Genomic DNA, 16,394 nt, shown 5'->3' with positions numbered 1-16,394 from the left:
TTTTTCCACAATGTTGACTCCGTGGATTAAAATAGATAAAGCTTTTCACACACTGCAACATTATTTCCGTCACATTCTATTTCACAAACAATTGTCACTTTTTTACAAATTGAGAGATACTTTGTTAGTAGACGTGTTTAAAATTCAAGGGTTGATTTTAAACTGATCTGATATCACCCACACGTAATGCTTTTTATCCATTGACCATGTAACATAAAAAAAGCTAAAAAAATAGCAAAAAACCCCGAAACAAGGATGTCATTTATTAACTACAAAAGAAGTTGTAAATTAATTGTAATTAGTTTTAATTATAGGGTCCAAACGCTACTTATTGAGTTCCTACAAAGCTTGGATTTTTGTCCGCAATTCCTACCAAATGTGTGAAATTTTTTCAGTAATTTCGGCAAAAAAGACAATTAGGTACTTAGATACTTACACAGTGTCATAAACGTAATTTGATTCGGACGCCTGGGTGGCATCAGTTCTTATTTAACCGCCCATTTGGATTTTGGAAACAGGCAAGGAGAGATTAAGGAAGAGAAAAAAGATGTTTTTTTAGACGTGATTTAAACAGAGATACTGTAGTAACATCCTTGATGATGGATGGGAGATGATTCCACAGTCGAGCCGCATGGACACTATATGTGTTTATCAATATTTGCTATATCTTGATGTAGCTAGTATAGGAATAACGTGTCTATTTATTATATGTTATGTCAGTGACCCGTTATTCATCCTTTTAAATTTCATCCCTTGCATTTTCTGTTTTGATCCTAATGGTATTTTTCACAATCTTATTGCGCTGAACATGCGTGCCCGTTGCATTTTCCTCCCTCCAGCACTTTGCAAGCAGCCGGCGGACTCGGGCAACTGCCAGACCTCGTACTACCGGCGCTGGTACTACAGCGACATCGAGCAGACCTGCGTGTCCTTTATATACACAGGCTGCGGCGGCAACTCCAACAACTTCCGCTCCCCAGCCGAGTGTATGCGCGTCTGTGGCCAGCGTTAGTCAGAGTATTCCCATTTAGCCGTTGCCATGTCACGTATCACCGTCCATGTTGTAAAGCACGTCATTCTACGCAGGCACGCCACTTTTGTACAGCACAATGATACTATAACCTACAAACTGTCAATAATAATACATAAATGTTCTTTTAACGTATGTACATGCGAATTATACAAAACGATTCATAGAGTTATAAAACCCACCCAAATAAAAAAAGTTTCACAAAATCTACACAATTAAATGACAGTGAGGCACATATTAAATAAAATTTTAAGTTCACCCCGTAGTTTAATGTAACGTTCATCTACCATGCTTGAGGTCCCAGGTTCGAATCCTGGCAGGGTCGATGTGAAATATTTATTTTGAAGGTGTTTTTACACTGAAAGTTTTCACTGTCCCTTGACTGGCACTGGAAGCGTAAGATTGATCACCTTACTTTCTATGTTACAAAAACGGTCCATATGCAATTAGAATTGCAATGCAGTGCCCTATACACCACTGGATGTGGATAGGAAAGTAATGATGATGATGAGTCACAAATTCTGGTCCTTTGTATAAATATTCAAGTGAGTTATGTAACCCGATCCAACTCATATGTTTGTTGTGAAATATCTTATTTTTTTAATTGAAATATTTTTTGCCTTATGATCCACTAAATCTTTTTAAAGCGCTAAATAACCAATTTGCGGTAAAGCAGGGTTCGAACCTCTGACCTTCTGATCCGGAATCCATGACACTACCCACGGGACCACAACCCGTCTCAAACTCGTCGCATTGTAAAATTTATTTGCACATAAGTAGAAAAAGCTTCCAGAGTGGGTTTTGTAACTCTACAACTCATATTTAACAACGGATTCTATAGAATTATGATCTAAATTCAATAAGTTTTAATCAAACAAATTTTGAGTTTGCATAAAAAATAATGATTGTACCTCTCAATAAATATCACTTGATATAATTTTCTCTTTAGTTTGAAAGCTCCTTCAGGAGGCATAACAATATGGTATTTTATCGAATTCTAATATTACAAATATCTATCAATGAGCACATTCAAAACGGCTTGCAGTTGGTGTCACACCATTTTCACACGTCATCCCACCTAGTGCGCTTCTAACAAACATTCCGCGCGAGTGTGGCACGGTAATGTAATACTTGCCGTTTGTCTCATAGGGCAAGAAATGTTTCTATAAAAAATACACTATTGTTTTATTTCAATATAAAGTTCATAGATTCAAAATTTGTGTTTGATTTTTGCTTCTGAGTTCTAAGTTGTTTGAAATTCCTATAGGTATTTGAGGTCTGTGCAAGATCTACATCTGTCAACTTAATTTTGTTTCTTGGTTTTGAAATTTTGATACATTATGCGTAGTAAAACATTGACGGAAGCAGATCTCATATTACTATCGGAATTCATTAAATGGCTAGCTAATACCATGTTAATTAAATGGAAAGAATTCATTCGAATTGATAAACCTAACCACATAATATATATCATCACTCTTTAAATCATCCACTAAACACATTGCATTGTTCACCTAACACATTCACAGTAATATTTATTCATGTATTGAGGACTTAAACAAGTTCTTGCTGTTTTTCGTTCGACGTCTCTCGGCTTCAATTCGTACAACACCCAATTTCCTTGCTTTTAAACAATTCCTAATACTTTTAACATTGTTTCCCCAATGCGACGACCTGTCTTGCACAGTTTTGAAATTGATTCTAAATAATAAGTTTTGTTAATTTTTATGCGACTTTTGTGCAAAATTAACTTTTACCGTCGATATGTACTTGCTTAAATATTTTTACTGTAAATAGAATTTCTGTAATAAGGTAAAGTATATGAATCACCGGCACCAATTTGTATTTAGACACTCTTTAATTTGAACGTAAAAAATAAGATTTTTGACATCTGATAGTTTTGTGGAGTTATTTAACTCACAGATACACTTTTTGTGATAAATATACCTAATGCATGTAGTCTACCATCAGAGCGCAGCATAATCGTACTGTGGAGAGTTTTTTTGCCTACTGCAGTGCTAATTTAGAATCTGATGGTGTTGGTTGTGTTTTTCTTAAGGAACGAGGCAAAGTATTCTGTTGTCATTTTTATGTCCGCCCATCAAAGATATATGATTTTTTAAAGTGCGGACAACTGTGTACTTTACCCTACGTCACTTAAAATAGGAAACAATTTATTTGTAAATTGAATAAGCATTCACTTCGTAACACTCATTATAAATTAATATGAAAATAAAACTTTGTTATTCACTAATACAACACTTAACACAATTTTTATTCTTTTACAAGAACACTATTACAGTTTCGGGAGAGCATTCCTCCCATCGACGGGTGATATAAAACTAATATAGTTAACACAGAATATTGCTCATTATGTCATAGAATTTAAACAAATTAATCAGTGAAACTTAAAGCAGGGTTTTTTTTTCCACTTATCTAAGGTGTTAGCATATAAATGGATAGTTATCTAAAGTACAGATATGAATACATGATCAATGAGGGAAAGGACGTTAAGTAGAATTTATTTCTTAAAATTTAGCGTATAAGTGGAAGTTACAATAATTAAGCCTAAGATTGAATATGTGGGAAGACATCACTCGGCTTAAAGATGTCAATCACTTTCCCCCAGCTATAAAACCCGCTTCTTACACCAATAATATTGCTAAATCTCTATTTAATTTCAAGTCTAAAACAGAGCTGTTAACCAAATCTTTTTATTAAATTTTTTACAGTAAAAAAATGTAAATATTTGTATTTTTTTGTTCCAATTGTTTCACCTTCTGAGGATACAATACATAAATGTGTAGACAACGACAGAGCCAGTAAGTGACATAAAAATATATCTATCTCTTAAATTTGTGAATTGGTGTTTTAGAAACGAACGAGATTGATACGGGAGCACAACCCGAAAAACCGGAAACTCCAGAACCCGACCGGCAGCAAGAGGACCCCTGCAAGGTCTACAAGGAGCACTGCTCCACTCTGCGCTGTCCGTACGGAGACACGAGGTCGGTGCAGCGAGACGGCTGCGAACGCTGTGGCTGCAACGAGCCATGCGCCGACACCCGCTGTGAGGAGGGCAGTCGCTGTGTAGTGGATATCTACAGGGACAGGGAAACGGGAGAGACGAGGTTCCGTCCCGACTGCAGATTGGGTGAGCAGCATCTCTTTACTTAACGAGACAGACAAAACAAGGGTACAAAGACAACAAAATATATTTTTTTAACTAATATACAATTTACCATACTTGCCCCTGTGACTAAACTATACAAAAAAGAAAATGACACTAATATTTAGAAAGGTAATTAATTTTTGAAAACGTGACAAAATGCTAACATAGTCTTATTTTAGCTCTCGTGACCACTTTTGAAAATTACATATGGTCCTTTTTGCCGTTCGACTACTGAACTCATGTCTTTAAAAAAATATGTGATAATTATGTCAAAGTAAACATTGAAACAATATTATTATAATATAAAGTACTGGTTAGGTTTGTATCGGATATTTTCACATGGTTTTTATTCTCTCTCTATTCAGACAACAAGCCCGGAGAGTGTCCCAGAGACCTGGAGCAGCTGGACGAGAATGCTATCGCTCCCGCAGAGGATCGGTGCGACCGGGAGTGCCAGACTGACGCAGACTGCTCCACAGTGTACAAGTGCTGCCGCAGGGGATGCAGCATGATCTGCTCACCGCCCGACCTTGACTACTCCGCCTTCACCCAACAGCCCACATCCAGGGACTACATACCCGGAGGTATGCCTCTTGCAACAAATGATGCTTTTAATTCAGGGCTTTTTTAAACTGATATTTGGGAGGAACCGATGACGTTTTAGTTGAATATTAATGAGTGATTTATCGACCCTGTATCTTCGAGATTTTCTTCGAGGTTACAATGCATCAGATCATTGTGAAGAAACAACATTGCCAGTATTTTTTATCAGGAGCCGATTGTGGTATATCTTATGTATATACTTGTATATCAACATTGTGATTGGCGTGATTGGCGTTGTGTAAAATTAATATGATAAACAGTTTTTGAACCTATTGCCGTTTTCAGCTGAACCACCAAGGATCGACGAAACAGAGGAACCTGAAGTGTTTGCCGAGGAAGGTAATGTCGCCGTACTCCGCTGTCTGGTATATGGTAACCCCGCTCCAACCATCACATGGAAGAAAGAATCTATCATTGTAAGTCTAAAGATTTGTGTACCGAATGAATCGTCACTATCAATATTAAAATATTGTCGGGCTGTTTTAGCAATGTTGTTTGAGATGTAACATTGCCGTTATGGTATGAATTTCCTAAGATCAGTCACCTAAAATTTCTACTTAGAGATGTACTGACTCGCAAATTAAATCCATGAAATGTCAATTTTGTTCCATAAATCAACTTCACATAAGAAAATATTAGATAGCCTTTACTTACTCAAATGATTCTTCTTTACTTACTCAAAGTTATATCTATGGCGTTTTTGAAATGTTTTTTTACATTTTATATTCATTTCGAAATATAAACCAATGTCACATTGTGTCATATTTTGAACACGAGACAAGATCTGGACTTTTTTGTGCAAGACAAGTAAAATTGTAAGACAGCAAAATGAAATCGTAAAACTATACAACTTTGGTTGTGGTCCCGTGGCTAGCGCCATTGACTCATGGATCAAAGGTCCGAGGTTCGAACCCCACTCTACCTCAATTTGATTTCCATTTTCTAATAGTGAGTTATTTACAATTCGGTGAAAATGGCCCCCAAAATTGAAATATTTGGATAAATTAAAAGAATGCAAATATTTTTTTTTACAAAAAAAAATCTAGCCCCTCTTGACCCCTATGACTGAACTGTATAACATATCAGTTAAGTCAGCTTCAATCAACTATATTTGGATTCGAAAGATATAATATTTGAAATATAATTTATAAAAACATGAAAAAACCATGAGTAAGCAGACTACCCTTATTTGAGCTCCGAGAGCAACTGGGGTTTTGTGGCAGATGTAAAGAGTGTTTGAGAAAATCGTTTATTTGCTGCTCTTTTTAATGCAAAACATTGGTAAGCTTTTGATTATATAGGTGATTTATCCCCTATTTCTGATAAAATAATTATTTTGGGCCAATAAGTACTATAATAATTATATATTTTTTTATAACAAGAGATGTATTAATTAAATCACAACACAAATTTACAGGGCTTTAATTGGAAGCTCTATCATCCCTAATTCCACCTTAATCCCAAAAAAACTTCCTCTTTAGCAGGGTAGTTTTAGATTGGAATAAATTGTCAAGCCTAGTTGTCCATTACATGTCGGTCAACCAGTTCAAAAACTGTTTGGATGCTTTTTTGAAGGAAGAAGAAAGCAGACAAAAAGTAGTACATGAGATATAGGCGCATCAAATTGACGAATTTGTGATTTTTGCTTTGGGATTGACCCGATGAAATATATTTTTTGTATTAGATTGATGGTACCACCGGTCGACACAGAATAATGACAGACGGAGCACTTCAGATTATTTCTCTGTACAGAAATGATTCTGGAGTATATATTTGTGTAGCAGACAATGGAATCGGGCCAGCAGTGCAGAGAGAAATCAACCTTGAAGTAAATGGTATGTCCTTTGATTTCTCTCAATTTTATTTACCAACTATTCCGGTGTTTGGCATATTTTGGTGCTGGTAAATCTAATATTTCTCCTATTTCTTTCTAACACGCCAGTTCAACACAAAATACTGGACCAAAATTGAGACAGTAAAAATTATACACATAATTGTATTGGAAAATATACAAGCCGATGACATAACAGTAACCAAAAATTGTGATGTACTCAAACGTAGTACCAGACAAACTACACTACCTTATTAAAAAATCAAGGACAAATGCGGGACAGTCAAAAATAATATGCAATGGACTTAAACGCTGACTTCATACTTGGATAATTATATTCAATACAAATTTAAAATCAACAGTAAAAAGCATACTATGACTTTACTAACTAGAAGAGACATAACATGAATGACATTATAATATCGCGGGGTAATTACTACAGCAAGGTAACTTCAAAACCAGCATTTGTGAGTTACCAACTAAAAAGTCATTTTTTATCCTCCTCCATGAATCCTACAAATTAATAAACAAGTCATGCATTCAAATAATGTACGGAGCAAAAAAAAAAGTGTAAAACTGAGAAAAACTTTAAAGTGAGGAAATGAAAAATGTATGGAAAAAATTTGATTTCATAAAAATATAATTATTGTACAAGACTTTACTAAATATACTGCAGAAAAAATGGTAAGAACCGTCATGATTGGGGATTATTCATATTTACCCATGATAAAATTAAAAATATTTTGTATTTATTCAAACAATACTGCAATGTGTTATTTTTTGTTGAATTAAAAAAAATACACGCGTAAATAATTTTATCTAGGTACTTAACCCTAAAAACACGAAAATAAAAATTTGAATTTGCATAAAATGCATACAACGATTTTTTCCCTAAATATTGGGAAATTTTATTTATATGGTATCACTTTTTTTAGTATGGCACCACAAAATTTCAACTGTCATTTACATCCAGACTGTTTCAAATTTTTATGATAACTGTTTAAACTATCTCCTTTTCACATTATGTGTGTATAACATCAAATAATATTTATATTGCCAATTTTTTTAACTTTCTGCATCGTAATTTATTGATGTAAAGACTTTATTCTTCCTAAACATGCGTCAACTGCATGTTGCTATTTTGTAAAATGTCAAAATTAGACACTTAAACAAAATGGTAAATTACACCGCACCTACTTTGAATTTAGTTTGATACAATAATTTCCACATTTTCTATTTACCTCGATTTTATTCTCCATTCACGCGGCGGCGCGCGGCTCGTCTTTTGATAGATCGAATGAATTATGAAAAAAAATCGACGTAAAACCGGGGTTATAAAAAACGTTGATTGGGGGGAAAATTTAATGAGAATGTATGGAAAAAAAATGGGACCTAAATATTTCGGTGTTAAAAGCGGGAAAACGTAAAATCGAGGAACGTAAAAACGAGGTTTTACTGTAATTCAAATGAATCACGACTTGTCTATTTGTAGCATTTATGGAGGAATATACAAATAACTAAAAAATGCTGATTTCGAAGTTACCCAGTTGAAGTAATTACCCCACGATATGCATATATCGCTAACGGGTTTTTTAAAACTATAAATAAATAATAAAAAAAAAAAAAATAATCGGGTGATGCTGTAACTGATTCTATTATTTTCATTTGGTTAGTAAAACTCTTCTACACCAACTCAATTGGGTACAATTGGGTGTGGAAAAAAATGTTATTATATGCAAAACATCCACAAATTCAAAAAAATTAATAATACTTATTTATAGGTTTCTGTGGTAATAATTTATTTTAACTTGTATGAACTAATTTGTGTTGGCCTTTTCTATTAACTTTCATCAATAACAATCTAAAGAAATACGTTTATTTATATGCATAAGTTATTGTTAATTAACAAACAGTAATAAATTATCTAAAAGTATTTCCGCAGATCACCTAACTAGTATTTCTTTCTTGTATTTTCTTTTTGCATGTGCACCAATGTATCTTTCTGTGTTTCTTGTACGAAGACCCCACTCCGCACGCCGCCAATGTAATATCGGGAGAGACGAACGTAGTCGGTACCCTCGGCAGTCCTCTGGTCCTCCGCTGCTCCGCCTACGGCTGGCCTTCTCCCACCGTCCAGTGGTGGAGAGGAGAGACTATGCTGCCCATAGACAGCCAGCACTATGAGAGACGTCGCGATTACTCTCTCCTCATCCGATCTCTCCAGATCTCGCACTTAGGAGAGTACACGTGCCAGGCGTACAACGGAATCGGCAAACCCGGATCCTGGTCGGTTCTTGTCCAAGCCGTGCGGCCCATCAACGCGATAGATCCTATCTACGAAGCGTACAGTAGATTCTTGGTGCAGACGCCGAGCGATCCTATTATTGTGACGCCGCGACCGTACCGACCTTTCGTGATCTCTCCCTCCCCGTCTCCGAGGCCCGATGAAATTTCTCCGGAAATAAGCGTGCCGAGGGAACCGGAAAGAGTATACACTGGTATGTATGATTGCAAGAGCCTGATACGGTGAACTCCTAGATAACACGGTTAACTAATCATGCAGAAATTGGCAAATATATGGAGTTTCAATGACAAGTTTTGACTTAATCCATATATTATAATACACACTCAAATAAAGAAAACTGAAAATAACAACATTTTGCTTTTAATATGTTTAGTTTTTAAACTCTCATGAATTTATTTTGAGTCTATTTAATAAGGACTGACTGCGTCATACTCTAAATAAAAAAAAGTTAAGTACCATATTCTCTTTGTAAGTTCAATACCGCAGATGAATCGTTGGTCAAAATATTCAGCAGGGAAATAAAAACCTTTAGATTTCCCAAAAAAAAAAAATTTTAATGCGGTTTATTTTGTGTAGCCGATTTACCAAGTGTATGCATAAGTTTTTGCCGGTTTTTGTGGTAAAGAAAACACGTAATTTTCAATTGATATTTATTTTTTGTTTATTCAAAATATTGGCCATCGGCTTCTACACACTTCGCCCATCTTTCAGGTAAGTTATGAATACCATGACAGAAAAACTGTTTGCCTTTTGCAGCAAACCATTCGTCGAACCGTTTTTCAACTTTCTCGAAATTGCTGAAGTGCTGCTCTGCGAGCGCGTGCCCTATTGACACGAAGAGGTGAAAGCCAGATGGCGCCAGGTTGGGGGAGTACGGTGGGTGCAGATGGATGTCCCATCCAAGCGATTCCAAGGTGTCTTTTACTGGTTTTGCTGTGTGACACGACGGCGCATTGTCGTGTATCAAAATTACTTTGCCATGTCTTCTGGATCACTCCGGTCGTCTTTTGATCAATGCCATTTTGATTTTCCATTTGCCGTTCCCATTTACCGAGTTTATTGATCTTCCCCATTGCTCGTAAACGCCTGCCGATTGTTTCTTGTGACACATTTAATGCTTTTGCCAGTTGAGTTCATCATCCAGTAATGCCTGCAATTGCCCGTCTTCGCACTTTTACATTGAAATCACCACATTTAAATTGTTGAAATCATGTGTCATATTTTCTAATAGATGGAGCGTGTTCACCATATGTTTCTACCAGCAAACGATGACCTTCCACAGCCTTTTTCTTTTGATTAAATAAGAAAAGCAATTTCAAAGCTTTTTCAGTCACAAACATCGACAAGATCACTGAACGATACAACACAGACGCTATTGTTTAGCAGACTCAACTTGTGTGTGCTTGTTTGGTTTTTGTCAGACAAACAAACTGACGTAGTGTCAAATTCATACGCTGCGTACTGTTCGGTGGCGCCACTAAGGTGAAACTGGAAAAGACTTGTGCATACACCTGGTATATTAGAAAATCTATCGTACTATTGTATTTGTCTATGCGAAGTTAATTGTGGCAGTTACGTATGGCTTATTCACTGAATACATTATGCAATAGCATTTACGCAAATCGAGTACATCTTATCCGCTGTTTGGGATTTATGGATATACGCTGTATTGCTTTGTGTCTTTAGTAGGGAGGATTCATTTGCGGTATTGAATTTGGTTGAAAGCAAGCAATCTTTTCGGTAATTTTCAAATTCAAATATACCAATCAATGCGGCTTGTCCCATTCTATTGAGAAAAACAAAAAAACGTATTTAGATTTTTTGGCTCATATGCGGTATTGAACACACATAGACAATAATATTCCATTTGCATAGAACCAATTTTCAATGTTATTAGGGGTTTACTGTGTAAAGTTTTTTCTCCAATAAATTTAAGTTGTTTTTTTTTCTTTTTGGTTTGTGGTAGCATTAATTTTAATTCTGCTATTACTAATAATGTGTGTATTTGAGATACTAATAAATTTAACAATCTGCCCAAAGTTTAATTGTATAATTCTTTAACACTAAAGCAAATTAACCAGAAAAAAAAAACTTTGTAGTTTTTTCATATTTTAAAAATATAATAAATTGTTTTGCAATGAACAAGAATGAGTGTGAGCGGATTTTTTACGAATTAAGAACCTTGGGGCAAGTGTGTGGTGAAAATAATTACTGTCAACAAAATTTTAAAAAGGATGCTGCGATTGAAACACAACTGAAAAAATTTACGATGTAATTGAGAGAATGACATGCGAATTCTTTAACATGGACTTGTTAAATGTGGAAATAATCAGTGTGCATACTCACAAATATGAAGATGCATAAATGGTAAAATGTATTATTTGAGGTCTCTGTGATTTTTTTGTGTCGTTAATGAGATATTTGGCTTTTGCAGTCCCGGTGTCTGTGAACATCTCGGTGCCCCAAAATGCCTTCCCCGTGGGCTCGGACCTGTCTCTCCTGTGCTCCGTAGAAGGCTACCCACTTCCCGAAGTGTCGTGGCTTAAGGATGGACACCCACTCTCCGTCGGAGGAAGGGTACACATCTCAGGTCAGTACTAGAACACCATTATGGCAGGCCCTATAATTTCCACATTTTATGAACAATAATTTATGTTTTTAAATTTAATCTGGAAAAGAACGAATTCCCAAATCAAATAACGTGTTTATAGATCATATAACTTTATACTATTTTAAGATATTGTAATTTTTTACGAGAATGTTACATTTTATAAAAGGGATGTTAAGAGCACGAAAAAAAGGAATACTCGAACATATTTATGCATGTTTATTTTTTTAAATTATTTATTTTATGTTTGTGCAGAAAGCAATCGATTGACAGTATATCGTGTCAATACAACCGATTCTGGAGAATATCGGTGTACTGCAAGAAACCTGTACAGCTCAGCTTATGCATCAGTTACTGTCAACGTAGAAGGTAAACAATATTTTTCTTAGCAAATTTTATATCCTCTTAACCCTTCTTACTGCGATAAAACAATCCGCCCGTTCTGGTGCTGCATAGTCAAAGGCTATTGCTTCAATCAACTACATTTGAAGTAAAAAATAATTGTATTTGAAATATAATCGCTAAAAACATGAAAAAATAATTTGCTAACACTCACAGTGCGAGCAAACAGTTCACCCTTACCAGAGCTCCCAGAGAAACTGAGCCGCTGAGTGTTTTGTGCGCATTTGTGGCAGTGGTACAGGCTGGCCTTGGCGCCGAAAAACTCTTAGACATGTAAAAAATTATCTATGTCCAAAATAATATTGTTCAACATAGAGTAGCCCTCCAACAGGCATAAATTTAAACTATTGTAACCAAGCATATCCTGGAGAAACTCAATATACTTGTTTTACATATAAATGAAACGTTGTCTGTTGTTGTATAATTAAAGCATTTTTTCATTGCAAACAATGTAATTTTTCCGATTAGCAGCACATATTTTCACAATGAAAGTCCGTCAGTCACTGGAGACAAGGCAACTACCCATGAATTGCAATGGTTCACATTTGTAATGCATCTTTTTAATCATACGCTGTTGTCTGGGTAGACAAGAAATTTCTCTCTTTTCAAACAAAATTGACTCCAGTCACCTGCCGCTACATGTGTGGGGTTCAGTCTATGATCGATGACACACTCACACGTGCTAAATAATTTCACCTGAAATATAGTAATGACTCCAAGAAGCTAGTCAGCTTTTGCTATTGAATTTAATTCATTACATTCTGCAAAACACGAGATTAACGTTCTGCAGTACATTAACATCGTCCCTACCATGGAGATATGAACAACAGAGGAATGTGGCCTATAAAGAGACCACACGAGTTCAGACCAGTCAGTCTGAAGACTGCTCGACGCAGTCACTGAGTTCTAGCATGTAGTTCAAGTGCAGTCTCTTCAACCCATCATTGCAGTAACACTCGCGCAATACAATTCGCTATTTATCCACCATGTAATAAATAGCAACCTCGTGTCTTCTCTCGATCTCTAACTGGGGTAGGAGCTCCGCCAACTCTTCACAATCAAAATCCTACACATATCAACCCTGCCTGGTGTGGCATCAATATACATAATGAAAAACTTAACGGTTGACGAAGAAGAGGCACAAGTGTCCAGAAAGTCTCGAGGGTGATCAGAACTGGTCTAATCAGAATAAAAAAGTAATAATAAGATATTTTACTGTTTGTTAATTCATATCTATGTACTTTGACTATTTTTATAGGAGTTTACATCCATCCAAACTGCACGGATAATCCATTCTTCGCCAACTGTAAATTGATTGTCAAGGCTCATTACTGCGCGCACAAGTACTATGCTAAGTAAGTTATTTCTTCATTTAATTTTATTGCATGTACAACAGATTCGCCGGAATAGTTTTCCGGTTTTAGCCAGTTACAGCAAAAACCTTATTTTGTAGTATTACAGTAATTAATGTTAAAATTTTTACAGAAATATAAAAATTGGATATAAAATACTATATCTTACGCGGGCTAAAAATTCGATCGTTTTATGAATGAAAAAATTAATAAAAATGATTTTGATAAAAATGAACTCCTTTGAACGACCTCAATAGTTCTCCGAAATTAATCAATGACGGAGTGTTGTGATACGTTTCCGGCTACCGGGAAGCCAACCCACCAATCGGGAAAACTTGTGACATCAAACCGCAATATATTTGCACACAATGCTAATGGTTTTCCAAAGTGTGAAATTCAAAATGTATCAGTGTATTGGCAAAAAAATATCCCCGATTCCGATATTTCGGAAACACCAAAACTTCACTGATATATTGGTGTTTGTCTCCATTTTATTGGGGGCGCAAAATAGTGAACTTTTTTCTGTTTATAATAATATAATAATTCTAGATTCTGCTGTCGATCGTGCACGTTGGCCGGCCTTCTACCTTCCCACGGATCGCACCTCGACGCCAAGAAATAGAGCTGCATCGTCAACTTATGAGACTACGTTATTTCCTGTCATCTAGTTGTACACTGCAGTCAATTCCATGCCTACACCACCAGGCAGAGGATATAGGTTCATATCAAAGATGCTTAAATTCAAACGACTTTATAGCTTCTTAAGAAAATATCTAGCTTTGCTTTTACTCTCCCGTAAACCTCGCAAAATGCAGATTTGATAGTATATATAGGGACCGTCGATGTTATCAAAGTATGTGTATTTTTTTTATCTTCATGTCCATATCAATAATCTATTTAAACCCTTTCTGATCTGCATTTATCCCAGTGGTTATAAATTTCTATTATTTATATTTTTATTCATTTTTTATATCTTTTAAATTAATTTACGTTCGTTCGAATGTAAACTGGGACTAAAACCAATAATAAACCAACACTGCCCGCTGAGCAGCTAAAAGTCGTATTTTCCATTAGATTATTGTTTTATGCTTTGCCGATCTGATTTCTTTATTTTTAAAATTATTGTATATTTTTTACAATAAAATATCTCATTTTTGAGAAGCAGAAATGACTTGTTGGTTCAGTAAATATGTGAGGCTATCGAATATCTATTACAAAATAGAAAACACAAAACAATTTTTTTTCAGTTACGACTTCTAGGCTTAGCAGGGAAAAATAGCGTTCAAGAAACATACGTTATTATAGTATAATACATACATGTTTATTAAATCAAATCACTAGAATATATTTAAAACTTGCTTCAAATATCATTTTAGGATGACATGAATTCGCTCCAAAACAAACAAACTTCGAAATGATTTTTTGTGTAATGCAACCAACTTAAGCAGAAAAAAAAAGGTGTCAGGGGTACTAATTTCTGTATGTTTTTAATTTCGGTAGGTAAAAGAGTCAATAAATCTTTTAAAATGGTTTGATTTTGTCATCGGGAATGCAAACTTTAATATTTTTTTTTTATCCTCACAATTAAAGATAGTGGTTATTGGAAATACACAACACGTTTGCACTCTGTTACAGAGTAATTCAAACTACTTTCGAACCTTTAGACTGTAGTTTTACAATCCTCTGGTTTTGTTAGAGTCAAATCCCGGAGAGTAAGAGACCCGCAATATAATTAAACGTAGGAAAAAAACATTTTTAAAAATCGACCTTTTGAATACTTGTCACACTTTTTTGCATATAACAGGGTCAGCGTTGAATATAATAGATTTTATTCAATTTCAGTCAGATATAAAGTATAGCTCTCAAATGGACCTTGACTGCAGTAGATATATTAAATTTAGTTAAGGATTATAAAGAAATGTCTAGTTACTCTAAATAATGGTACGACTAGGTAATTTATTCATGTCGTGTTGCTATTTAAAATGAATTTAGTTAGGAAATAATTTACTGTAAGGGTAACGAATGTCTGAAAGAATGAGTGAGCAATCTTCATATAGTAGAACTTATTTAACCACTGCCATATTGTATATTTTACTATAAATTATTTACTCGTCTTTTATGTTTGATTTTTTAAGAAATTATTTTAACTCGAATGTAGATACGAAAAAATATTCCAGGAATCTTTTTCTCACGATCCTGTCGCAATGTTTTTCACTATAATTTATAATCTCAAGTCAATTATATTATATTATTTTATATACTAGTTTTTAAAACATTTTTCTAGTTAATTATTCTCCATCTAATTTTGATGTCATAGATATAAACTACACGCAGTATTGTATTTGTTCTTTTAAAATGATACACTAGAACTCCAGTCATCCAGATTGCCAAATAACCAGATCGTTATCAGAAAATAAAAAATAAAGGAGAAGTTTTAAATTGAAATTTAACTAAAACTTTTAAAGTGATTCCAATTCGCTACATCATTTTAAAAGCAATCAAATCTGGCACTCGTTAATCTGGATAATTGAGGTTTTACTATATTAGATTATTTACCAAACAATATTATTCGTTAAAAAAGTGGAGTGATTTTCCTGTTTTTTTCATTACTTGTCTTCATCAATATATTATATTATTGATATAAATCAAAGAAATATTTTCAGATAAAAGTTGTTTTCTTACGATTTGATTATGAAATAATACTCTTTGTTTCCAGTGTTCCTTTAATATTCTATGTTAAGTTTTATTAAATATAAAGTGTACTTACAATTAGGAGGAATTTTGTAGTAACGAGATCAATTTTATTATACGTAATAGGATCATGTACGTGCTTTAATATGGTGCCTTGTCTACAAATATCGAATGAAGATATTTTGTCTATATTTGACGCGTTTGTTGTGTGTAAATGTTGGAAAGAATGCTTAGTTTTGTATTCATTGTCATAATGGGCATTCTTAGATGTTATTTTAACACTTTTTTATTTATAACCTGTGAGATCCTTAAGTGCATTTATTAAAAATAATAACTTTTCATTATATGAAAAAATATATTACAAATTATGTATCGATTGTAAATAAATTAATAAATAAAA

The 16,394-nt window shown here is 34.5% G+C and overlaps 1 protein-coding gene across 5 annotated transcripts in view; it reads left to right on the top strand.

The window, feature by feature from the left end:
* The window catches only part of Ppn (proteoglycan-like sulfated glycoprotein papilin), a 75,510-nt gene extending 60,643 nt beyond the window's left edge, over positions 1 to 14,867 (top strand). For 2 of the 5 annotated variants that reach the window (XM_088224870.1, XM_088224868.1), the window contains 10 exons: positions 840 to 1,007; positions 3,906 to 4,184; positions 4,568 to 4,786; positions 5,091 to 5,221; positions 6,490 to 6,640; positions 8,658 to 9,134; positions 11,376 to 11,531; positions 11,805 to 11,918; positions 13,210 to 13,306; positions 13,853 to 14,867. In XM_088224870.1, the coding sequence (XP_088080996.1) occupies positions 840 to 1,007; positions 3,906 to 4,184; positions 4,568 to 4,786; positions 5,091 to 5,221; positions 6,490 to 6,640; positions 8,658 to 9,134; positions 11,376 to 11,531; positions 11,805 to 11,918; positions 13,210 to 13,306; positions 13,853 to 13,925 (1,865 nt within the window). In that variant the 3' untranslated portion in view covers positions 13,926 to 14,867. The remainder of the gene's footprint in view (positions 1 to 839; positions 1,008 to 3,905; positions 4,185 to 4,567; positions 4,787 to 5,090; positions 5,222 to 6,489; positions 6,641 to 8,657; positions 9,135 to 11,375; positions 11,532 to 11,804; positions 11,919 to 13,209; positions 13,307 to 13,852) is intronic. The other 3 variants (XM_088224869.1, XM_088224871.1, XM_088224872.1) reach the window with 3 other exon arrangements.
* Positions 14,868 to 16,394: the final 1,527 nt, after the last annotated feature.

The sequence above is a fragment of the Micrasema longulum genome, unplaced genomic scaffold (genome assembly GCF_059751315.1).
Source record: "Micrasema longulum isolate JH-2025_06_02 unplaced genomic scaffold, ASM5975131v1 h1tg000313l, whole genome shotgun sequence".
NCBI lineage: Eukaryota > Metazoa > Arthropoda > Insecta > Trichoptera > Brachycentridae > Micrasema > Micrasema longulum.
This window is presented reverse-complemented; position numbering and strand designations above follow the sequence as displayed.